General features: G+C 37.1%; 1 protein-coding gene across 7 annotated transcripts in view; it reads left to right on the top strand.

Annotated features, from left to right (window-relative positions):
* Window positions 1–280: 280 nt before the first annotated feature.
* Window positions 281–26,698, top strand: part of DCDC1 (doublecortin domain containing 1) — a 360,320-nt gene continuing 333,902 nt past the window's right edge. For all 7 annotated transcript variants that reach the window (XM_036029173.1, XM_036029175.1, XM_036029174.1 and 4 more), the window contains exons 1-4: window positions 281–548; window positions 1,768–1,924; window positions 2,401–2,563; window positions 19,277–19,482. In XM_036029173.1, the coding sequence (XP_035885066.1) occupies window positions 286–548; window positions 1,768–1,924; window positions 2,401–2,563; window positions 19,277–19,482 (789 nt within the window). In that variant the 5' untranslated portion in view covers window positions 281–285. The remainder of the gene's footprint in view (window positions 549–1,767; window positions 1,925–2,400; window positions 2,564–19,276; window positions 19,483–26,698) is intronic.

Here is a 26,698-nt window from a genome sequence, read left to right as displayed (position 1 = left end):
TTATGAATATTGGTTTTATCTTAGGACAAGCTTGTGTTCAGTTTCTCCCTGTACTTGGACAAGTTCATTAGCCTCTCTAAGCCACAATGTCTTAAATCTAGAAGGTGGGGATAACAATAGTACCTACTTTCCAGGGATATTGTAAAGATTAAACAAAATAATGACTACAGGTACAGTATTTTGTCTAGCACATAGAACAAAACTAGTTATTATGTGGCACTCGTAATAACTGATTACAAATCAATTCACCATATTCTTCCATGGATTATTGCTTCCACGGAGTTAATGTCATCCCAGGCAAAAGCAGTAATTAAAACTACTGAAGATTATTTGCAGCCTCAGTTTGGCCCCAACAGACTTTTGCTTTCAGCAGCAATATCAGAAGGGTCAGGACTCCAAGATTGCTCCACACATCAAAAAGCATCAGATCATAGCCGTGATGAAATATCAGACCCAGAGAGCTACAAATCAAACAGTAAAAACAATTCTTGTTTTATATCAGCCTCCAAGAGAAGCAGACCTGTCAGGGCTCCGGCAGGTCAACTGAGGTAATCAAAGCTGTCCTCTGTTCTTTTCAACCAACTGTTGAAGACTTTTCCTCTGAGTAGGGTTTGTAATGATGCAGTTGACTGTTTCAGATGTTAAAATGTAACACATCTCTGTCTCTAGGGTTTTGTTTCTGTTTTTTTTTGTTGTTTTCTTTGAGAGCATAAGAGTAGAATGTTGTTGATTACATTTGTGGAAAACATGAAGCATACTTCAACTCCGATAATACGAAACTCTGAAAAAAATATTTGGAGCAGAAGTCAGTCTAGGACCATGAAATATCTTTGCTTACCAGATATTTGTTTAAAAATAGAAATGTATGCTTTTGATATTTAACCAGTATTTTAAAATAAAATTAAATTGCAGTGAAATTATTGTAAAACAATATTTTGTATTTTCACATCAAAGTTGTTATCATAGATCTTTTTATCATAAACTTCTAACCGAAGAGTTTGTGGATAGAATAAAATGTTTGTAAAATGAAAATCAAACCAAGAAACTGATACTCCCATTATTTTCATGTATTTAAATAGGTGGATATTTTGTGATTTTAATTTCCCTAGAGTTTTATTTTAAAATGTTTACTTTGCCTTCCATGGCATTAAGAACTAACAGGATTAGTTTGAGAACTCTTAAGTAAAAAATTTGACATGGTAGTCATTTACATGGACATTTGCTGAGAAAATTATAAAGATTGACACTGGTTTTGACTGAAGAAAAAAACTTAGGAATCTCTTACTGCCTCTGAACACTTTGAAATGAAAGCAATTACAATTAACTTTGGAATAAAAATTTAGTTATCTATTTGAATTTGAAATCTTTTTAAAGAAATCAAAGAACTTTGATAAACATGAAAACTTAAAAGAGCATTTCTTCACTTACTATTTTATAATGTTAAGACCATATTACTATTTCTTTTGCTTTCTATCAGAATTTATAACTGTAATTTTTAAAAATGAATTTTGTGGTACTTTATAAGTAAAATAATTGAAAGGCCTTATTCTGATGTATGTGTTTTACATGAACAGTTTTGGCAAACTTATCCTACGTTGAATGTTTTCAAATACTGAAGTAGTTATATACAATTATAAAAAGTTTTTTGAAGAATACTTACAAATAATCATTTGGACATATAGCTGTAAAAAATATCCAGGATAATATCTTTTGGAGTGTTTTTACTAGTTAACATGCATTGATTTCTACCTCCTTTTTTCTCTTCAGAGTTGCAGAATTCTCTTCTTCAAAATTTCAGTCAGCTCAGAACTGGGACAGAATGTCTCAAAGACAGAAACTTCAACCCCGAGTGATTAGAGCCACAGCTTACAGAAATGGGTCTAGAACAGTCTTTGCCAAAGTTACTGCACCAACCATCTCCTTGGTAACTAGTGTTCACAAGTTTTCAGTGCTTCATTTCTTCCTTTACTCTCTTTATAATACAAAACATGAGAAAAATGACATTTATTGTGTTAAAATTTTTTTCTAAGCAATATGAGTATGTAAATTGCTTATGTAGATGTAGAACTCATAGGCACTTCATTTCCTTTTCATCAATATATAAATAGTATATTCAGTTAAATATATCTTGTATATATTTATATCTTGTAGAATTATAAGAACATGTAACTGACAGAACATTTAAGAACTCAGACAATCATTCGATATTCTTAGTGCCACCATTTACCTTTTATTTGTCTATTTTCAACTACTAGAAAATAACTGTGTGTGTGAAGTTACTCCAGTGAACTCTGGCAGTTGACTCAAATTTCACTTTTGATTGTTAGCACCTTTTGTTTAATGGAAATGTATTACTTTCCTCGTTGTTAATCACGTTCTCTTACCTCTTGCTGTCTTCAGCTGCTGGAGGAGTGCACGGAGAAGCTGCGTCTGAACAAGGCCGCGCGACGAGTGTTCCTGGCAGACGGCACCGAAGCCCTCAGACCTGAGGATGTACCCCATGAAGCCGATGTTTATGTTTCTGTGGGAGAGCCCTTTATAGACCCATTCAAAAAAATTAAAGGTAAAAAAGAAAAAGAAATTCCCACCCCCACATACAGTAAATTGCTTGAGGGATGCAATTAAAAAATGATTTCCATCCTGTCTTTTTTGCATGGTTTAACAAAACTAATGTTTACGCATTTACAGCTCAGTAAGAGGATAATGTGGTTAATGAAAGAAAAATCCACTGACAGCCACGTTTATTGCCCTTCATTAGCATTGGTGCTTAATTTAATATAGATCTGAATAGACATTAGGGAGCCTGCAGGAGGTTAAATGGTGAAAATATAATAAATTAAATCAGATTATTGAATTTACTGTTTAGTTTCTGTGACACCCAACAGACATAATTCATTAGATTTATTCTCTTAGAAAATAGTTCAAAGTTTCAAGTATCATTTATTCATTTACTACTCTCTTGGTCATTTTTCAGATGGCATTAACATAATTATGAAAATGTGGCCAGTAATGAACACATAATTCTAAGATACATGTAATTTTCCTAATAAAATTTTTCATAAGGTAAATGCTTCAGCTTGACTTTTTTACCTTGAAATATATATGTAATATAAATTTTAATAATATGAATTATATATGAAAGATAAACATAAAAATATATAATTTTTAGACATATTTGTAGGTAAGGTTTTTTTTAAAGTGCACTATTTCTAACATTTTAGAAATGTAGAGATTCTCTAAAATAAAAAAACATTTTTTTTTAGTGGTAAAGAATACATTTTAAGAAATAAATGAAAGTACGCTAAGAATATTCTTCCAAGAATGTCATATCCAGAGTCTGTTATCAAGTCCTGTATATGGTAATTGCATTTAAATGAAACAACTTTGGCATATGAATTTACTGTATCTAACTGCTGTACTCCCGTATGCATTTTATACCTTTTTACAAGTAATTTTTTTCTGCAAGTGCTATAAAGCTGGTGAACTAAAGGCAAGTCTAGGCAGTAAATGCATAAGTAGATGAAAAGTAATTCTGGAATTCATAGCAGTTGAGGTGATAAAAATTCTTTATTAATATTATTATATAAAATAATACTAAGATTTTTTCTTTTATAATGCTTGATCATCAGGAAATAAATAATTTATTGAATTTAATAGAAAGTTCAAGGTAATTTGGCCCTTGTAAAGAAACTTGTTGCTACAATACTCAGTAAAAATTACCTATATGATAGAATAGACTCATGTAATTTTCAGCTTTTGCTTTAACTTCAGACATGGCTGCCTTTATTTTTTATTCATTAATCATCTGCTTGTATATAAGCATGAGTGTTTATGGGTAAATGTTTCTGAGTGCTTTATATATTCAGATATTTATATAACGAGTGCTTTCTTAGGAACCTTGATTATTTTTAATAAGAAATAACTTGCCTTTCATATGATAATGGTATTGTAGATGAATATAAAAAATTGTTTACAGCTAAGCTTAGAAAACTTCCTGGATGTATGTGCCTAAAATAACATTGTTACACACAGGACTAAGCTTGGTGGATGATTTTTAAATGGACAAACTCATTTCCTCCTATTTTTTGTTTTCCTCTTTTATCCTTTGAAGCCAAGTCCAGAACAAAAACTTCTCTGCTTTGTCTGCATATCTTTGGCTGTGTTTCACTGTGACATGCACTGCTGTTCTTTTAGCACCAAAATGTTGGCACACACTCCTGAAAATTTCACACCATCTCTTGCTGGATCAGCAAGCTTAACCCACCAAAATCTGGTGTTGTGCAATGGTTTTTGACTGATAATCAATCTTTATGCTGCTCGACAGTTGTTGCTGGGACACGGAGTAGAGCAGGTGGCAGATGTGCCTTGTCTTTGGAGAAAAGAAATTGTAGGTGAGCTTGGACACAGACTAGCGTATCACATGTCTATTAAAAAGTCTTAGGGATGAGTATAGTGGGGAAAAAGCCACTCATCTAAGTTAAGCTCATAGAGAAGCTTAAAGGTTGGTGTTTGCTTTCTTTCAGAACATTGAGAATATAAATGTAAATAAATATTATGTATATGTGTATATATGCATGGTAATGTACATGTATAACTTGATTTAGATAACTTGAGAGGGATGTGGGGAGATTTCATAATATATGTGTGTATCTTGTGCACATATATAAATATATATACATATTTCATGTATATGCCCCATACACTTTTTCAACTCAAGTTAAAATTACCCTTCCTGCATGTGTCTTACAAATAAATCAATAACTTGTCAACTTGTCCTGAATGTACCATAAAAATAAAACATGCATAAATAACTTTGAAGTTGGTAGATTAATTTAGGGTAAGGAAACATCCTCAGAAGTTGGAAAATTGAACATTCTGAAGGTAGACAGGGATAAAAGAGTTGGCAGAATTGGGTGTTACTGTTTTATGTTTCTCAATGAGCTTGGATATTTTATATACAATTAACCAACTGGCATTTGTATCAGTAAGTGGTCATTATTTCAATATACTGATTTTCATTCATTCAGCAAACATCCATTGAGAGCGTAGTGTGTGTGCCAGGCACTAGCATAGATCAGACACAGGTGAAAAATAGGGCTGATGGTCTGATTTCTTTTTTATCATTATTCTTTCATCTCTGATTTTTAAATTCAGTTTAATGCACTTTAATCTAAATTTAGGCCAATGAATATTTATTAAGGACCTTCTCTACGTGTAGTCCTGGCCTAGGGAGAGAAGCCCTGGTCTTGAAAGAACAGAAACTGGGTAAATAAGGTGTAAATCCTTCAAACTGAGAACCCTATTCAACAATGTGAATCAAACGCATCCTCCAAAGGAAAGTTTACTTCATTTCTGGCACAGGAAGGCCAAATAAGCCTGTGTATATTTTGGCCTTATATAGCCATACTTCATTGTTTCCTTATTCTTTGGAAAAGCAGTATAGATAATGAAATTGCCTCACTTAAAGTACTTCCAGATTTGCTGAGGTAGAAATATATGTGCAGAACATCTCTGACTTTCTTTTCTGCCTAGATTTAATATTTAATTAACTAGTTTAGAAAATACCTCTGATTGTTTAAACTACTTTACTACCCCTTCTGAGCATCACTGTTGACAACCAGTGGCACTGGATTTAATGGAAAGCCAGAGAGCTATTCATCACATACCTCAAAACACAAAGCTTTTCTGTAGAGGTCAGGCCAAGGTCAAAGCTGACATGAAGCATTCCCTGTTAAAATGCAATATTAGAATAATTCTTGCATTTTGAAGTTGAATACTTAAGCAGAAAGATTAATAGTATATGGGGGGAAACAAATATTTTTATAGACCGTTGATGATAATCAACTGTCTTTGTAGGTCTTATAATTCTGACATTTGGAGATTCTAAAATTTATTAATGATTCTGCTAGAATTGTGAAGATGTAGTTAATGGATTGTTTGAAAAGTCATTTAAAAGTTTTCAGATTTATGGGCATGCAGTTTAGGTATTCAGTTTCTTAAATCTTCTACTTAATGGTGGCACAGTGGAAATTCTTGCATTAGATTCATGGGGTTTATAAGAGTTCAGCTCCCTTACAACTGCTAGGCAGTGCAAACCTAGCATAAGAAATGGCTCACGCCCTGCAGTTGCTTCAAATCCTTAGAGAAGATGAGGGGGGAAAACCTGTTTGGACCTAATTCATTAGGTCCAGCTTTTAATGTATGGATCTCTGATTATTTTGAAATGTTTTTAGTTTTATATTTCTATTGTTTTCCTATCTAACCTATTCTACTATTTGGCTTTTAGAATTATCATGTACAGTGATTCATTTAAGTCCTGAGGTTTGCTAACCAGAAGTGTAACTGAGTATTATGAATCGGATTTTACATCTTTTATACACTCTATTGTGAAGATGTAGTCACTGAAAAAAAAATCCATGAAAAGAGTTCTTGATATTACACCTAAGATCTAAATTTAAACCTAGAGATTTTCTGCTGTCATGTGATCTACAAAATGAAATAATTTGCTGTGACAGCTTGTGATTGACAAGAATATGTGTGAGCACATTTAAAATAGGCCATCTTTTCATGTAGAAGTAAATGTCAGTGAAATGATGGATTCTCATCATTTTAATTATTGATGATTTGGAAATATTTCAATTCCGTGACACACAAGACACATCATAAATAGCAGCATAACACTTTTTCTCGTATCTGCGTCAATAATGAAATGTTCTGTCATATTTTGTTTTTTTAAATGCATTAGTTTAATGAACCTGGCTTTATACATTATATATTCTTCTATTTTATGTCTCCTGAATTGGTTGATTTTTAAGTGGTTATGTTAAAAGCACGAGTTTCAAGAAGTGCCCACTCTCCACATCACATTGCAACTTGCTGTTCTTGCTGCTGGATCTTCAGACAATGAAAGCTACAGTGCTGCTGGCACGGAAGGCTACTTTCATCCTGTTACAGCTGATACTGGTCTTCCTGATGCTCACCTAGAGAGTGACTACTACTAAACTCAGGCAGAGACAGCAGGAGTTTAGTGAGCTTTCCCAAACTCTCTGTTATCTTATTGTTTGAATAGTGTATGTACTAGGTGAGATTATTTGTGAATCCATTTTGCCTCCTGCTTAGCTGCATATACTCAAAAGCAGGAAAATGACATTATGTAGAGAAAACACTTTCTTCTGAGATAGCACAGGCTTCTTTTATTTCTACAAATGAGGGTAAAACTATAGGCATATATTTTTGTATTTCCAGATTCCAAAAATTTTAAACCTCATAATAAGTGTACAGAGCATTCTTACTATAATAGATGTGGATTTAAAGATAATTGCAAGAAATAGACCCCCCTCCAAAAAAATGTCCTTAGCTAATAGGAAAGTCTAGAACATACATGTGGCAGCATCTTCTTATATTGTCAAAAATATGAAATCATTGAGAAATATCTAAATTTTTGACATATTCATGTGTTTGATTATAGGTTGCTACCTGACCCTTGCTGGGCATATTACATAATATATGATATATGCACCATTAGTGTATGGAGATCTCTATATCTCTCTCTCTTTATACATACACATGCCATATGAATATATGTTATATATGTATACACACATAATATATAATATTTAATATATACTATATAATGTATAATGCATAATATATAATGTATAATGTATAATATATAATATATAGACACACATACATCATATGAACTTTTTGCAATCCCAAAAGTTTTATTCATAGAATCACATCTGACCTAAGAATTTTGGGTAAGGTCTTTATGTCACAGCTGCAAAGAAATCTGAGAAATTTTACTTTTTGATATATTTTTTATTGTTGTTCAGTTACAGTTGCCCCGCCTTTTCCCCCTTTGCTCTCCCCTACCCCAGCTCCCCGACTCCCGCAGTCAATCCCCCATTGTCTGTGCCCGTCAGTCCTCTATTCGTGAAATCTGATACATTTTAATTCTCACTAGAATATTAACTTACAAGTTATAAATATTGTCTTAATTACTTGAATTGTTTGCTGCATGGGTGAGAGTAGACAGAATATCTCCCTGACTGAAAGAGTATGTGAGAGATAAAAAATTATTTTTTCCTGTCCAAGGAGTCAGAGGAATAATTAAAAAGAGACCACTTATATTCAATCATTTCCTCAACATGTATCTTTTGAGTTCGTGCAAGGTGCCAGGCAACGCACTCAACCTTAAGGAAACCGTGTGAACAAGACAAAGGTCCCTCGGACTTTAGCTTCTAGTGAGAGGGAAGGAACGCTAGACAGTAAGTGTATAAAGAGCTAAGTAAGATACTTATTGACAGTAGTGGTTGTTACAAAGCATAGAAAGGATGCTATTGTAAGAATACGTAGTGTCATGGAAACCAGGAGGCAACTTTAAAAATGATGCAGGCATTTGCTGGGATCTTTACATCCAAGCTTTTAGGCCATTGTCTGTTTACCCTGCTTATTACTTTACCTGAGAATTCACTTATATATTTTACAGTAACTATTTCAGAGGGCTTTGCCTTTCAAACCATTTGTTTTTGAAGTTTGCAGACATCTGTTAGGAGAATGAAAAATGCAGTGTTATGTAGTGAAAAGAACACTAGACTTGAAGTCAGATGATCTTGTATGATTCTAGTGTCTCTTGTTTGACCTTGGGCGTCTTGATCAGTGCTTTAACATCCTTACCTATAAACTAGAGGTAATTAAAGAGTTATTGGATATTGTCTTGTTTTTCGAAATAATATAATTTATTTGAAAATTAAATGTCTATAAACCCCTAGTCTGGAGAGAATACTGACAATAGCATTCTATAAACATAACTAAGATTCCACATACTATTAAGATCCCAGGGTTATTAATCAGAATTTTGTATTCATTCCTACCTCCCCAGAGTAGCTAGTGGCTTGGCATTTAAGAAAACAACAACAAAAAGCATTTGTCTCTACTTTCTTCATTTCTGTCAAGAAAGCAAACTACAGTTTAAAGATGGGCAATTCACCTAACCTCTCTAAGCCTCAGTTTCCTCATCCATACATAGATTGAGCCTAATTCTGTACACTTCATTGCATAATTATAAGGAGTAAATAAGGTGGTATATGTAAAAGCCTCCTATATATATAATAGGTGCCTACAACATTGCATTTGCACCATATTTTCATACAGGTTGTCACAAGTGCCTGATTTTACTACCAAAGGTATTTGATACACCTGAGATCTTAAAAATCCGTACAGCCAATTAAAATGCCTGCCAAGCACTTGTGTGTACAACACGGTATGAAAATCTGAATTAGAGCCTTTGAACTCTCACTGTCTTGAGCTTTTTGCCTTGAGAATTTTTTTCTGGGGTGTGAGTCAAAATCAAGTCCTTTTATAAAAGGAGCCCCAAATGGCCTTGCTCTTTTCTATTCCAAGAGTTATATTTTAAAGTATGTTTATGACCCAAGGCTAGCCTTAACTTTAAGCTGCCATAACTTATTTAAAGGAAAGTTCATAGAAAAGTTCAGGGGAAGGATGACAACATTTTGATTGGCACAATAGATGGGACGTTTGTAATTTTAATCAAATTTAAATTGAAGACATACTTCAAATGATATGTCAGACTAGTGTTACTGAGTTAAAATCTAATGACAACCACTGTCATTATTAGTTAAATATAGCCATCACGCCTATAGCAATAAACGATGACACTTAAGAACATGCAGAAACAAAGAGCACAAGCATTTAGAGAGAAAGGAGTGCCTAGTAACTCAGTTGAACTCAGGAATGTGACCTGGATTTAATCTATTTACCAAACATAGAAGCAATTGTATTTTAAGCAGATGATGTAATTGAATATAGCAGTATGTTTTCTTACTGTCAGAGCATTTATGTTTTAGAAGTTCATCTTGCATCATGAAATGGTGTGCTTGTTCATATTTAATGTCATTAACTGTACCTACCTGACAGTCAGCATTAATGCGTTTTCAAGTGTGTTACCCAACTACAAGGGAATGCATTTTAAAAAATAAGATTTTTAAGAAGCTCATAGATTTGGAGTTGCAAGTTTGCTGTTTTTATTCCGGTGACAGAAGAAGACAATATTCTTCTTTGCCTGATATGTGCAAAATAGAAAATTACAATGCAGGAAGCACACAGTTTTATTTAATTTGATGAGAGGCATTTTTAAAAAGTAGATTAAGGAAACGTAATGATATTTTAATAGACCTTTTAACACAGGAGCAAGTTTGCAAGTATTTTCTCTTTCCCATGATTTGGTTATAAACAAATTCATGAAAATAAAATTGGATGTGGATTTTTCAAAATAAAATATAAACTATGGTTGGAGCATAACATTCTCTGAGTGCTGCAGGAGAGTGAGTGTATGAACGACTTGGCAATCCCTGAACAGCTGGGATATGACCCTTTGGGGAAATATTTTCTAGGCTTTTTTAAAGCCTTACAACTTCACTAGCTTGTAGCCCTCCAATCCCATTCTCACCCAATAGGCTCTCAACTTTCTAGAGAGAAATGACTAAGAGGAAAACTGGGATAGATCTCATCCTATTGCTCTGGAACCTACTAGGTGTGACCAGCAAATTTATAGGAGGGGACAACATGGTAAGGTGAGACTAGGGCCCCTTCTTTGGCAGTTGGGTATATAAGGACAGAGACTTTGCTTAGACTACTATCAGCAAGGTAGAGATTTAAGAATTACCCAAAGGGAACTCCAAGGCTCCTGTTGTTGAAATTCATGCACAGGCAGGCATAGTATTTGGTCCCACTCTGTGGAAGCTCCCACGAGTAAGGATGAGCACTCACTGCATTCTCAGTGTCCCTTTTTGTAATCGGATTTGTAATTGCTGGTGAAATAAATGTCTCTTGTTTCCTCTAGACCAAGTTTGCTTAGGAAAGAAACCACAGCTGCCTTGATTCATGATCATTTTCCAGTGCAGGGCCTAGTAGTTAATAGACACTCAGCAAATGTTCAGTGGATGGATGAAGAACCGAATGAAATAGGGACCATGGTGAACCATCCACATCCCCAGGAGCTGGTGGTGAGAGGGGAGAAAATAGACCTCATCAGAGCAGCCTGCTGGCCTGCAAACAGGCCACAGTGAGTGGACATTTAGAAAGAGTATATTAAAAATCCCCTACCCCAAATTCATATGTAGATGTGTGAATGTTTCCATTTGGCAGGGGGCCAGAGCAAGCCAGCCCAAGAATAATTACATTGCAGAGAGGCTAATGGTTATGCTAATGATTGTCTGAGACCAGACAATGGTCAGAAGTGGAGCACTGGTGTAAATGATTCTCCCACAAACCTATAGATCTCAGATTTTCAGCCTTGCCACATCCTCTCAGAAGTGCTCTTTCCTGCCGTTTCTCTCCCCTCAGTCTTTGTATTTCTTGCATGTAGTTGGTGCTTATTAACTATTACTGAAAGGAAGGAAGAGGGGATCCTATGACCTTCGGGAAGGCTCAGGGCACTGGTCACCGTTGGGCACAGCTGAAGGACTATGGAGCTAATTCCACCATGGGGGTGTGTGGGAGGCTGTTTTCTAATTCTTACAAAGGTCCCAGAGAGGTTCAGCCCTGGGAGGGATGCCAGGGTTTTGAAACTGGAAAGTTAAGGACAGAGGTGTAGAAAGCATTTGTTAGCCATGGCTAATATGTTTTCCTAGAAGTTCCAACTAGGTTTAGAGATGATGTTAAGTTTTTTTTTTAATACTCGGCCTGCCTCCCTATATCATTTGATTCCTCTACTTTCCACCCGCTCCCAGCCTCTGAGATTAATCCTCTTCCTCACCAGAGCCAAAACCTACTCAAGTCTTTGCTGAGCATCCTCAGGTTCTCAGTGCTGGCAGGGAAGTATCAGATGCTGTTTTTCTTCTCACCTCTGGATGTCAGAATGTTTACCCTTGTTGTCAGCCTCAACCACATGTCTTTATATGAAGGCGTGTGTCCCTAGAGCTGTGATATACAGAAGAATCACCTGGTGTCGCTCAAGGTGGTTCCCTGGTTCTTCCACAGGTTCTCATAGGAGGCCCGTGGCCCATACTTTGAGGCATGTTGCTGTGGTAGGAAGTGGATTTTTGCCATAACACGAGGAAGATGTTTTCCAAGAGTCTCGCCTGTACAAGCGATGTAATGGACTGCTCTGGGGGGTGTATGGGACTTCTTAGTGTTGTGTATAAGCCTCTAGTCTGGCTATTTCCCATCTTCCTTGCTCCATCTCTGGCCACTGTGGGGAAGGGGGAACATTTCCCTTTCCCTCCTCTGGTTCTTTTTGGCTGGTTAATAGTTAAATCAACAGGAGGCAGGTTGACAGGAGAAAATCAAACATGAGTATTGTGGGCATGGGAACCCCACTCATAGGAGGGACTCAGAGACCCCACGCACATGAGAGGTTCTGAGACAGACAGTGGGACTGAGGTATGTGGGACATCCTGAGCCGGGGACGAGGTAGTACACCCTGGGCACCTCAAAGGCTCCCTGCAGGGTGACAGCAGACATTTAGTAAATAGAAGTTTGCCCCGCTCTGTGGGTCCTTCAGAAGAAGTTATCACTGATAATCTCTTATTATGAGCAAGGGCTTTTAGTCAAATTCTTCTGGATATTGGTGTGTTTTTTTCCCCATAAAATTAAAAGACACATTTTTTATTTTCACCAATAACTTTATTGATTTGGATATTTTGAGTACATTAACTATCTCCTGCTACTGGCTTCTAGTGGGTAGAGGCCAGGGGGGCTGCTGATACCTTCCAATGCATAAGACAGCCCCACAGCAAAGAGTTACTTGGCTAAGATGTCATTAGTACCAAGAACCTTCACAAACCACTTCTGACACCTTCAGTCAGTCACAGCACCTTCTGCATACACTGCACAAATTGATTTTTGCATTTCAGGTGCATTTTTACCTTCCTTGAAATAATAAAGCATAATATGCTGAAATTATTGCATATCTTCTTTTATCTTCAATATTGAAATGGCTGCAAAAATTTCACCAATTCTGCTGTTTCTTTCTTAATGCTTGCTGATAGGACGGCTGTCACAATACAGTCTAACAAAATTGTTTTGAATGAAGTTAAAGACAACTAAGTACTCCTAGAGCCATTGTTCAGAAAAAAATAAACAAACTTTTAGGCCAACCCAATAGTTAAGGGGGATGGGGGGGCACACATGCTTCTCCTGAACCTGAAGGTCACATTACTTTTGGCTCAATGTAGTCCGCATCCCACGGAGGCACATCTCTGGGTGGTTCATCCTGGACCCCCGACACCACTCTGTGTTCACTCTCCGCTCAACGCTCCTCTCAACACACCTGCATTGTGCCTGGAGTACGGTCTCTCTCTTGCCTGCTCCATGGATACTTCAAGTCCTACTTCATGATCTCAACCACTAGGCTATACTGCCTTTGTAGTATATTAATTACTGCACTGTAGTCATCATTAGTATGATTTTATTAGGCTGCTCTAAAAGTTGGCTTAAAATCTTATATAAAAAGTTTTATATATTTTCAATAGTCCTTTTATGTTTATTAATATCAACAAAGATCTGGAAAGTAGGAGTAGCTTTGAAAAACTATATATAATTTATGTTGTAAATATTTTCAAATTTGTTTTAAGGTTTACTTTATTATGTGGTTTTCCTAGGTTCATTTAGAGGTCTTTCAGAAAACCTATTTCAAGCTTTAGAAATGGATTTGTTTTTATTTTAGACTCATATTTTTAAGTGAGTTAATATCTTCAGATGGAATTGTGCATATATCCCCTTTACTGGAGTAAAGTTTTGTTGGAATAAGGGTAGCATTATTCATTTACTCATCCAGCACTTCCTGAGCACCTACACCACATGCCAGTTTCGCAGGCTTAGCCGAGCGTGCGCACAGTGACGGCACAGTGGGGTGGGTCCAGCGGTGGACGTCCTCCCAAAGAGCAGAAAGGAGGGGGTCCAAGCTGAAAACACCTTCCTCGGATAGGTGACTTCCAAATAAAGTCTTGAGGAATAAATAAAAATTTATCTTAACTATACTTTGAGTTTATTCTACTGCACTTCTCTCCTTCTAGACCTCTGTTGGCCAAGAAGTTCTCCTTGGCAAGGTTTCTCCTTTTCTTGAAGAAATTCTATGCCATTGTGGTCATCCATGAGCGTCAAAGTGGTAGATCAATCATATTTAAGCTCATTCTCGGGGGAGGTAGGGAATAAGGATGGTAGGCACACACACGCAAGCAATCGAGTTTATTTTGCACAGTCAGTATGTTATGAAAACTGAAGTAAAATTGCTATCAACTGAGCATTTGAATGCACAGGAAGAGTTTACATTCAATAACTATATTATGTGTAGTGAACTTGCTTATACCCTGGAGCAAAGGAATAAGAAATACAGGCTCGATTCTTGCCTGCTACAGGTTTAAGTATGGAAGCAGAAATAGGGTATATACTTATGCAACATTTACATAAAAATTCCAGATAGTTTATGCTCTTTCCTTAGCACCTAGCACAGTGTCTGGTATGCGGTAAATTCTCAAGGCCATTGTGGGCTGGAACAGGAAGGGAGGGTCTTAAACTGGGTTTTTGAGGAGGCCTTGAGTCTACATAGGTGAAGTTAAAAATGAACTTGGAATAATTAACAGATTGGCTTTGAATCAGGGTAGGATAAAACCAGGAAGTTTGGATTGTGTCAGGCTGTTTGGAAACTCTTCTGTTAGAAATAAGTTTAAGGAAAGGGACTGTGTATTTTCTTATTCCTTGTACATGGTCTGGCACATGGGATGGGCTCAGATCAGTTTTTGTTGACCGCCTGACAGACACAGGCCGACAGGCTGACCGACTAGTGGAAAGCTTCAAAAGCTGGCTCCAATATTTCTTTTCAGGCAATGACAGTTCAGCTGTAATTGGAGTATAGGACGTCAGATGTCACGGGGGAGGATCAAAGAAAAATGGACGATCTTGTGGATGATAGGAGGCCAAGAGAGAAATGGCCAGTGGGACCAGCTGGGAATGGGAAGGAATGACGACACTTTTAATAGTACCGTGAAGAACAAATAGCTGAGAGTTCGGTTTCCCTTCTTTGACTCTGTCTGGGATCACCTCCCCTAGAAGCAGAACCCGAGGTGGGGAGTTTTGCGCAAGGGACTTAGTAAGGGAAAACTTCTGGGAGTCGAGTGAGGGGAACAGCATACAGCAGAGGAAGAAGCTTGGCCAAGCTGGTCCCCAGCTGAGATCTAGCTCCAGCCTGGCGGGGAAACACCCTCCAGAGTGGGGAACACACCACTAAGAGCTGCCCCTCATTGAGGCAAGGACACTGGCTGCTGTGTCCCCCAGTCCGTCAGTTACTGGCTATGGGCTGCATCTCTAGGTAGGAGGGAAGAGCTCATCGGCTCTTTTCCTGGCTAGGCCGCTGGCCCCTTTCAGCCGAAGCCGGTTCTCAAGAGAAGGATGAAGCTGTGAGGCAGTGGTGGCTGGGACTCACTGCAGCTGGAGTTTGGGGGTATTAGCCCAAGGTAAAGGAATATGAGAGGTGAAGGGCACCACCAGTGTCGTTTACTCTATGTTGTAGCCTGTTCTTCATACAGTACCCTGCTGAGGAGCGTCTGATAGCTCCCCATCCTTTCCAGAATAAAATCCAAAACCTTGATCCTGGCACAACCTGGCCCCTTTCTACACACAAACTTTATTTTTTCTTTCTCACACACGCCAAACTCATTCTCACCTGAGAGACTGTGTGCTTGATTTTTCACGCTGCCTGAAATGATCTTCCCAGATTTTCATGACTACTTACTTTCCTTTTTTTTTGAAGATTTTATTTATATTTCTTTTAGAGAGGGGGGAAGAAAGAGAGAAACATCAATGTGTGAGGGAAGCATCAATTGGTTGCCTCTTGTATGCACTCTAAGTGGAGATGTGGCCCATAACCCAGGCTGTGCCCTGACTGGGAATCGAACCAGCAACCTTTCACTTGTAAGACAATGTTCAACCAACCAAGCCACACCAGTCAGGGCTGATAGGACTAACTTCTCGTCACTGGGGCCTTTCTACTCGGATGTCAGCTCTTGGAGGGACCTTTCACAGTCTGCCTCAACCCCAAGAGGCTGTGATCTGCACAGGCTATTCTGTCCTGTTCACAGCTGTCACCCCGGCACATTGATGAGTGGATACCCAACAAGTATCACTGAATGAATAAGCTATTGGCTGACGAGAAATTAATAGGAGTTAAGGGTTTAAGATCTCTCTGAGCCAGTGGATAACCATGATAGAAATAAGAATTATGAAGTGTGTATCAATTTGTGTGGAAAGATGCGAAGCTTTGGGTTTATTGAATTTGGGATACAGGCAGAAAACACACGGCAGAGACGGAATAGCACAGTGAACAGGGGCACAGTTTCTAGAACTGAGTCCACAGCCCAGTGCTGCCGTGCACTAGCCGCAAGGTCCTGGGCAGGTTATCTGTGCCTCGATTTCCTCACCTGTAAATGAGGATAATGATATCTGCCTCAGAAAATTGTTGAAAGGACTACATGAGTCAATATCTATAAATTGTATAAAACAGCATCTTGCTAATAGTAAGTATAATTGTTAATGGAATTTAAGGAGTTTTACATATAAAAGATGTAGTCAAGGCCACGGCCGGCACTGGGGCGAGAGAGAGGGAAGCACCTACGGGACAAAATCTGAGGAGACGCTCACTCTGAGGGTCGTCTGCTTGCACTGCCTTGAGTTTTGTGCCCTTCACTCGCCTCACTCTAACCCTGGCCCTTTTCTAAGTCATAAAAGGGGAAAAAGTCCTTTTGGGCAAGGTTCCCTAGATCTGGGCCCTGCATCACCTCCTCCCTCTGGCCTTGGTTTCCTGCTGTTGCTAATCTTGGGTTGCCTCACTGTCCATTCGTTGCTTCTCGGTCTTTTCCATCACCTAGATAACCAAGTCTCTGTAGTCAGTCCCTCCTGCTCAAGTGCTCCTAGTAGACTGTTTTTCTAGTTGGACCCTGACTAATGTAATGGTTAATATACTCTAATGTTCCATAATCGGCATAGGATTTCAGGGACATGGGGGAAGAAGCAAATATTTATGGAGTAACTTCAACGGGTCAGGTACTTTAGCATAGGACACTTGTCTCATCAGGTTGTGGAATGGTACTCACTAGATACTTTGTAGATGATGTAGACACTCAGATGTATGGTAGGGTCACTCATCTAGGGTCACTAAATAACAGAGCTGAGATTCAAACATAGTTTTAAGGTTTATGACCTTTCCACTATTCAAAGCATCTGGGGGGCATTCAGATTATGGGTAAACGCCTATCAAACCGCAAGAATTTCTGAACTTTTATTTCCCAGTGAGAGATTTTTAAATTTCATTTTCAGAAGCTCTGGTGGTTTTCCCCCTCCTCCTTCTCCTCTTCCTTCTTTATATATTGTTAAGAAATACACATAAAAATTTAATCAGTTTAAAGCAAACAATTCAGTGGCATTTAATACATTCGCAGTGTTGTACAACCACCACCTCTACGCAGGCACAAAACATTGCCATCATTCCAACATAAAACCTCTTACCTATTAAATTTCTCCTCATTCCCTCATTTTCCTAGCCCCTGGAAACCATCTGTCTGTATTCTCCTCTGAATATTTCATATAAACACAATTAATATATTAGCTTTTATGTTTTCCTTCTTTGATTTAGCATGCTTTGAGATTCATCTGCATTGTACCATGTATCTGTTCTTTTACTGCTAAATAATATTCCATTGCTTATATGTGCATACAAATTTTCATATTTTTAAATTCAACTTGTTTATTCATTTATTCACTGGTGAATATTTGGTTTCCACCTCTGGCCATTGTGAATAGTGTTGTTTTGAATGTGTGGGTGCATGTCAGTTAGTTAAGTACTTGTTTTCAATTCTTTTGGGCATGTATAAACCCATTGACCTCTAGTTTATAATTCTAATCCTAGTTCCTACCAATTTTAGATTACAAAATGACAAGATAGAATAATGAATATCTGTAAAAAATGTTTTGTCTTCTTGAAGGCTCAAGCATGTGTATAATTTAGTTTCATTTATTCTTTAAGTTTTGCTCGTATTTCTGCCTACGGGGCATGTGTGCATGCATGTGTATATGTGTGAGAGAAAGACATCGAAAAAATCAAGAAAGAGGTCCAGAAAGACAAGTGTGTTTATTTTTAACTATTTAATGTAACCATTCTCAGACTTGAAGATTATTTACAATGACTTGAGTGTATTTCATATCAACACTAGTAGGTTTTGTGTGAAGTACTACTTCCAGTTCAAAGAGGCCGTGCTGCTTTCAAGGGAAGTGCTAGGAGGGAAGTGTGATTTGGAAATTTTGGACAAGCAACTGTTGCTGTTTTCAGTTATATACAAACACATTTTATTCCTCTCATTAGGACGTATCAAAAACAGATGAGAGCGATCATTGCATTTTTGTATTTATGTGAAAATGAAGTGTAATTGAAAATAAGCTGAAAGCACACATACAATAAATAACTCGGGTGCAAATTATTCACGTACGAAGTGAAGCCTCTGGAAGAGAAAGGAACACTGGCAGCAGCTTAGCATGCAACACGCCGCCCTCCTTTTCCTGCCCTCACATTTTCAAAGGCATACATAGTGATTTAGTTGCACTCCCATTAACACTGGGGGGAGTTTTGAAACTTAAATTCCTGCACACATCTTTGAAAATGTACAGGTCAGAGTAACCTGTTAATTGAAAACTAGTTTTCATTTTTAGTGAAATAGTTTGAATCTCTCACCGAAAATGTCCTAAAAGTCACCTTTGTTCTAGTCACAAGGGTAGAATTATGTATACGATTACTATTTGGAGGTCATCATCTTCAAAGCAACACGGATAATAAATTATATTAAAGAGAAAAATGCGTTCCTCAACCCTAACGAACACAAAAGTGCAGGACCCCCACTGTTGTGTAGTGAGCAAAGGACCTTGGACCCCTTCACTGGACCCTCTCGGCCCAGTGCGTCTGATCAGTGATAGAGGCATGCTAAGGTGAATTTTAATTAGGACTAAATTGTGGTATTACTCTTTCATACCCTGAACATCTGTTCCCTTCAGAAATGATGATTTATGCAGGCTATCAGAGCAGACAGCTTGCTACAGCTTATGTCACGGTTAGTGGGAAGCTGGTGGTAGCATTTCAGAAAACCAGCATCTGAATGGAGACTGGCCAGTGTACGTGATATAGGCAACAGGGGGAGGGGAAGCACGATGTGTCCATTTTTAATTTTGAAGCCAAATATTGACTTGACTTTAAAAAAAAATTCTCTTCTAGACCATCTGTTGTTAATGAAGAAAGTAACTTGGACAATGAATGGGCTGATGTTTCCTACTGAAGTCGAAAGAGGGAAAACCAAGCCTGTCCTTTCTAACAGAATGAAGAGACTTACGGGGAAGACCTCAGTCCGAGTTCTGTTCTTTAAGAATGGCCAAGGGCACGGCGGCCATGAGCTGGCAGTGGGAAAGGAGACGGTGAGAAAGGTAATTCTGCACCAAAGAGCGGAGTATAAATTACATTTCAAAGTTTTCATGGCTTTTGAAATGTACTGTTTTTTTTTTCTTTCTAAATATCAGTGTCAAGTAAAAAACTAAAATGTGAAGGAGGCATTATATAGAACGCAAAAATTCAGCTGTTTAGGACTATACTTATTGTAATAACAGTATAAATTACCTTATGAAGCAACAATATTTCAGGAAATCATTTGGCTAACATGGTTGGTTATTTACCGAGTAAAAGTTGTGTTTACATTTGATGAAACATTCTAGTCGGTTACAATATTGCATAGAATATTTAGATCGAAGCCAATCTAACCTAGCCTCAAAACTCAAATCTGCAAATAAATAAGACCTAGAAGTGCCCCTGCTTCTTGAATTAGTAAAGCCCAAAATAACTAAGATTCAGTTGAAGTGTACATATATTTTTAAAAGCAAATCTGATAGGCCTAAGACAAATCATGTAATGATCAAGCACACTTTAAAAAGCAAATTTTAAAGTGTTACTTGTTACATAAGTGCATGTTTTTAGAAAGTGCTTATATCTTCCAGATCATAGTTTATATTAAAAAAGGGGGAACTAATGAGAATATGAAAAAAATCCCCCTTTTTACAGATAAGGATTTTTGAACCAAGCTTAAAGCAGCCTAATAATGCTAATATTTATTAAATATTTATTAGAGATTAAAATATAATCAACCTGTTTAGGCTTTAATCCTGGCTTCATCTTTCACTATGAGACCTTGGATAACTTACCTTCTCTGAGCCTCAATTTCTTCATCTAAAAAATGGCGTAACAATAATGCCTGTCTCATAGAATCAGTATGAGGATTCAGTGTAGTATTATTCAGAGACAGCAATGTGTGGTACTCAGAGAGTTCCCAATAAATATTTATCATTCTTATATTTAGTACTCATAAGTATACATCTAATAGTTAGAAATTCTTTTTCTTACTAGTGGGAACTATTTATTATGAAATCAAGATAGGTATAAATCATTTTGTGATAGCAGATTATTTTTAAAATAATTACTGCTTGAAACAGGTGAATAGTTCACTAGATGCTGGAAGTTTTTGTTACTAAGTGTCTTTTTTCCTCATTTCCTTATTTTTTTGTGGTGTGTTACAATCACAACTGGGTAAGGGCATTTACTGAGAAGCTGGGAAACCAGGTTTGATTTCCTTCGTATCTACAGGTTTGGCTTATGAGTAAAACAGGGGATGTTACACACCAGAGCAGATTGCTAAGGCAAGTTGGAACATCTTCCCTGGAGCTTTTGAAAAATAGAGAAGATGGACGTAGCCCTAGGATTGTTCAAATGCAGTCGTTCTTGGAGATAGAAAGCTAGAGTAGGTAACCACTCGGGTTCACTTCGGTTCAGTCTCTGTAATTCTATGCCTTGGTGGTAAAATTGGGGTAATAGTCACAGATTACATGTTCTTAGATGAAAGGTTGAGTGTAAATAAAAATGTCACTGCTATTTTGCTTTTTGGCTATAGACAGCAATTTATTTAAAACTGGATGATCAAGAAATTCTTCAGCTTATTTTTTTTTCTTCTTACAGTTTGTAGAATTTAAAGAGATTTTACAATTTATAAAACTCAGGGAATGAGTCAGTATAACTGTATTTGTAAATATTTGTCCAATTATCACTTTTAAGAATGAGGTAGAGGGGAAAAAAAAAAGAATGAGGTAAAAGAGATGAGGCCTTGGGTGTCGTGGAACCTTCTGGAGGGAAAAAAGTAAGGCCAGGTAATTATTTGGTAAATAAAAATTTAAGTTTTGAAAGCTTTGTTGATAATCACAGGATAATGCTGTATTTATAGATTTAATTCCAAATTAGTAATAGGTACAAAGATGTGGGATACTCATAGGAGGAATACAAATCATTTTCTTTTTATCAGGAATATTGAGATTAGTAGCTTTTTTTAGATTACTAAAAGTTTTAAGCAGTAATTTAGGTTACTTAGAATTTTTATGTAACTGAGTAATATGAAAAGGAAGTAGAATGTAAAGGCCTCTAATACAGTGAAGGTTATTACAGTGGGATAAGAGAATTATTGAAGATGGTTGGTAAAATAAGGTGGTGAAAGCATAAAGTCTCCTCTGAGCTCAGAATGAAGCCAAGTGGAAATGACTGTATTTCAGTCACAAATGCAAAGTCAAACAGAAATCCATTTGTTTTAGGAAGTTCAGTAAGTAAGAAGTTTGAAATGAGGGCCACAGCAACATAATTATTTACTGAACTTTGGACTACCAGAACTATGGACCATTCTTTGAAACGTGAATCAGATGGTTTTAGAATTAGCTGACATGGTTTTAGTAATCATGCGTCACTGTTGGGTATATGCTAAACAGATCTACCTGTGGGTTGAAAAAGATATAAAGAAAACCTTGTGGGAACAAAATGTAAAGTAAATGGAGACTGAAAACATCTGTTCTAGATACATAACTTTTTAAGGTTAGCATCATGGTGGGTTTCCTCAATTATCTCTTAGAACCTTTGTCACAGAAATGGTAGTGAACTGTGTGGATTTTTGTATTATCCAGAATAGCATCTCTTTTATGAGAAATATTTATTTTGTCTCAGCAGTTGATAATTTTATATATATATATATATGCATATTTGTTTTCTGCCTCATTTTATATGTAGTATTACTAATAGCATGGGATTTCAATGGTGAAGGAGAACAATGAGAAAGATAATGTAATGAATAAAAAAGTGAAAAAGACCCCTGTCCTCTCCTCCTGTTTGAACTGTTTCTTCCTTTGACCTCTGTCCTGGTGCCTCCCTTCCCTCTCCGCCTGGGGTGATTCTCTTTCCCCTGCTCTGTGTTGAAGACTTTTCTCTTTGTTCCCTAGTGTTCCTCTTTTTTCATTTACTTTATCTTGCACACATTCCAGTGGCTTTTTGAGAAGAGAACATAAATTTTGAGATTTGGGGAAATGATTCCTTCCACTAAACACTAGAGACATTATTCCATTGCTCCTTGCTGGTTTCCAGTGTTGCTGTTGAGAAGTCTGGTACCACACCTTATCGTTAGTAGATGACCTGCTCTTAATGTTTCCTCTCTGAAAACATTTAAAATCATCTCTTTGTTCGTAGAGTTCAAAAGTTTTTCCAAGATGTGCTAGATACTCAGACTGAAAGGTCTCATGCTTCTCTTATGAGTCATTTTGTTGAATTTTTTTTTTTTTGCAATTTTTTCACTTTACTTTTTCTGTTCTGATTTTATGGGATTCTTCTACTCTGATTTGTTGGATCTTCTGAACCCCCCCTTTTTTTTTTATCTGAGAGATTTCCTTATCTTTACCTTCCAGTCCAATGAACTTTTTTTTTTTTTTAACTTCTGCTCCCTGGGCTGTCTGTTTTCTCTAAGTACTTGCTTATTTCATTTGAGTGTTTGTTTTTGTTCTTTCCTGTTACAGGCTTTTCTTAAAGATGAGTTAATCCTCCATCAATATTTAAAGTGAAGAGCTAAGAGCTGATTGAAAAGCTCTTGAGCACAGGTGTGCCTATGGAAGGTTGGATTTCATCAGGGAGTGCTTAAAAGGCTGGGCCTTATCTTGGAAGTTGGGGAAGGTCCCTAATTGTCAGTGTCTGTAGATCTTTTCTCCAGGGCTGATTAGTTTCACCACATAGAATCTACCAATTGGAGAGTTAATAGCCAAGCGGTGAAGGGGGCTGGCTATTAGTTGCACTTCCCACATGTAGATTTTAATTTAATTTCCCTTGTTTTAGTAAGATACCATCACACTCTGATTTGCCTGGTGCTTCTAATTGCAGAGTTCCTCTGATTTAGCTTCTATACAGAACAGATCTCCTGCCTTCTTTTCCGATGGCAGAAATCTAGGTGCCTTGAATGCTTGATGTTGGGGAAGGGTTTAGGGGTTTAACTGCTTTTTATAGAAACAGTCAACTTGTTTTCAGCCGCACTTGTTAGAAGTCACTGGTGGCTCAAATTTCTGAGCCTTTCTGGGGTTCTGCAATACAGGGCAAGTTTATTCTGCTAGCTTAAGTTTTGACGTTGCTGGTCTGCTAAATCATTTAGCACTTAATTATCTTTCCTCTGACTTCCTCTGCCTATCACTGGTGTCTATTTTCTGATTCTCATTCTCTCTCTCCCACGTCCGTCTTTTATTTAACATTGATAAAACAGGTTTTTTAAAGTAAGAAGATAATTCTAATATCCAATTCCTACCTCAGTGGGTTGTTTTGCCCAATCTCGTGGGGTCTGTACACCTCACTTTGGAAAAAGGAATGAGAACAGAATATTCCCTTTTGTTGCCTAAAGGCAACATATACTTATTGCAGGCAAAGTCTTCAGTGTTTCCGAAGTACGACCCACAGAACACCTGCGTCAGAATCACCTGGGCTCTCTAACGTTTGGGCATCTGGGCCCCACTCCAAGCCTGTTGCATTAGGAATCTCTTCAGTGTGGGGCCTGGGAATTTGCATTTTAACAAATATCTCCGAGTGAATTATAGGCTGACTAAAGTTTGAGAACTCTTGTTCTTGTGTTCTAAAAACTTCAAACTTACTAATTCACAGAAATTGTCATGCGTTTCTTATTTGTTCTATACTACTCATGTGGTTTAAGAGGAAGAAAATAAGTTGTGTGACAGAGCAAAATGGTTATGGGAAGGCAGATCTCTGATTGCTAGATCAGAACTGGTGCAGGGAGCTGGGAAACCAGGGAGAGGAGAATGTCTGCGAGTGAGCAGGAAGGGAGCGGTCTGTGTGTGGCGGGCCTGACTCAGAGAAGAAGCAAATAAGCCCTAGTATTTGTTTGTAAGTGCATTTCATTATAGTGACTTTTCTCTGTTACTACTGGAAAACCACGTAAGTATTTAGGGAATTACTCATATATGACTCTCAAGACATAAATACAAAATAGACTTTTTCAGGTGGTTTTAAAGTAGAGGAAAATCTAGACATAGAAATTGATGATAAGCACATAAATAGATGCTCAACATTATTAATTGTTAAAGAATGCAAATTAGATCCACAATGAATTACCACAACACACATACATTAGAATAGTTAAAATTTAATTTCACTTTTTAAAAAGATTTTATTTATTTATTTTTAGAGAGGGAAGGGAGGGAGATAGAGAGAGAGAAACATCAATGTGTGGTTGCTGGGGATTATGGCCTGCAACCCAGGCATTGTACCCTGGCTGGGAATCGAACCATCGACACTTTGGTTCGCAGCCTGCGCTTAATCCACTGAGCTACACCAGCCAGGGCTAGAATGGCTAAAATTTAAAAAGACTGATAATACTAAAAGTTGTAAATCTGGGTGTTGTTAATATTGTAAATAGTGAAGTCTGGAGCTACTGGAAGTCTCACATATAGCTAATGAGAGTGCAAAATGATACAGGCATTTTACAAACGAGTCTGGCAACTTCTTATGAAGAAACGCACACTTACTACACATTCTAGCATTCCTTTTCCAGGTACAGTAAGCCCTCACTTAATGCTGCTGATAGGTCCAGCGACTTGAAGCAAAAGTGCATATAATGAAACCAGTTTTACCATAGGCTAATTGATATAAACAAGAGGTAAGTTCTTAGTGCATCTCATCCATGTTATAATGTTGACTAAAAGTACGTTATCTGAGGACCTGTTGCATTTACTCAAGAGAAATAAGACATGTCAACACACAGACTTCAGAATAGGTATATTCATAATAGCCCCAAACTAGAAACAACCCCAAAATGTCCATCAATAAAGTGAATGGATAAACAAATTGTGATATATTCGTACCAATGAATACTCTTCAGCAATAAAAAGGAACAAACACTGTGATAAAAAAGAAGCCAGAAGTAAAATATTACATGCTATCTGACTCCATTTACATGAATCTGCAGGGCAGACAGAACAGTGGATGCCTGGGGCTCAGAGGACTGAACTGTGGTTGGGAAAGAGTGCGAGGAACTTTGGAGAGTGATGGGAATATTCTGTATCTTGATTGTGCTGGTGGTTACACAGACACCTTTTTCTACCTGCGCCGAATGGTGCACTGAAAATAGATACAGTTTGTTTCATGTATATTATACATCAAAATAAAGATTTAAAAAACAAACAAAAATTACAAGATTAGAATTATAAAAATGTAAAAGTAATTGGGGCTATTTAATTTTTTTTAGAATTTTTAAAAAAGATTTTTATTTTTAGAGAGAGGGAAAGGGAGGGAGAAAGAGAGGGAGAGAGACATCAGTGTGCAAAAGAAATAGAGATCGGTTGCCTCTTGCACTCCCCCAGCCCAGGACCTGGCCTGCAACCCAGGCATGTGCTCTGACCGGGAATTGAAATAGCACCCTTTCGGTTTGCGAGTCGATGCCCAACCCACTGAGCCACATCAGTCAGGGCTATTTGGTTATTCTTAAGAAGGGATCAGTTAAGGATAAAATATCCAAGGAGTGTGTACTGATAGGTTATTTAGAAATATCTCCCTTGATTATCTACCTCTCATTCATATTTTTAAAAATATTTTATTTATATATTTTAGGGTGAGGGGAAGGAAGGAAAAAGAGTGATGTGAGAGAGAAACATCAATCAGTTGGTTGCCTCTTGCACATGACCAGCCATGGACATGGTCTGCAACCCAGGCACGTAGCCTGACTGGGAATTGACAGGCTGTCACTCAGTCCACTGAGCCACACCAGCCAGGGCTCATTCACATTTTAATAATAAAATGCTAGAACACCTACATTTCAAATTCACAAGATATGATTGCTTTTACAAATCATAGTCATGTTCATTACTAATAAGAGGAAATAACTCAATTGGTGTGCATTCTATGAGGTACTTTTATAAGAATTAGATAAATACCCAGCTAGTAGATTTATCTTTAGGATTTATTCAGAAAGTACCTTTAAGCTATTTAATAAGATGGGTATAAATTCAACCTAATCTCCTAGCATCTTCAGGGTAAAAATGATGATCATAATTCTTGTTGTAAGTCATTTTAAAATGTTGATCTTAGCCAAGGGTTATGCCAAGTACATTTTATTACATTTTAATTCTTTGAAAATTCATAATGTATTTTACAATCTTTTAGTTAGCAAAAGAAAAAGTCTATGAAAACAAATTCCCTTTCTGAAAATATTCATGATAAATTGTAGTTAGCTTTTACTAGACAAATATAATTAATTGCCCATGGTGAAATATTTTTAGTACTCCAGTGAGTTAATTTTAT

Source organism: Phyllostomus discolor, chromosome 6, assembly GCF_004126475.2.
Source record: "Phyllostomus discolor isolate MPI-MPIP mPhyDis1 chromosome 6, mPhyDis1.pri.v3, whole genome shotgun sequence".
NCBI classification, from domain to species: Eukaryota; Metazoa; Chordata; class Mammalia; order Chiroptera; family Phyllostomidae; genus Phyllostomus; species Phyllostomus discolor.
This window is presented reverse-complemented; position numbering and strand designations above follow the sequence as displayed.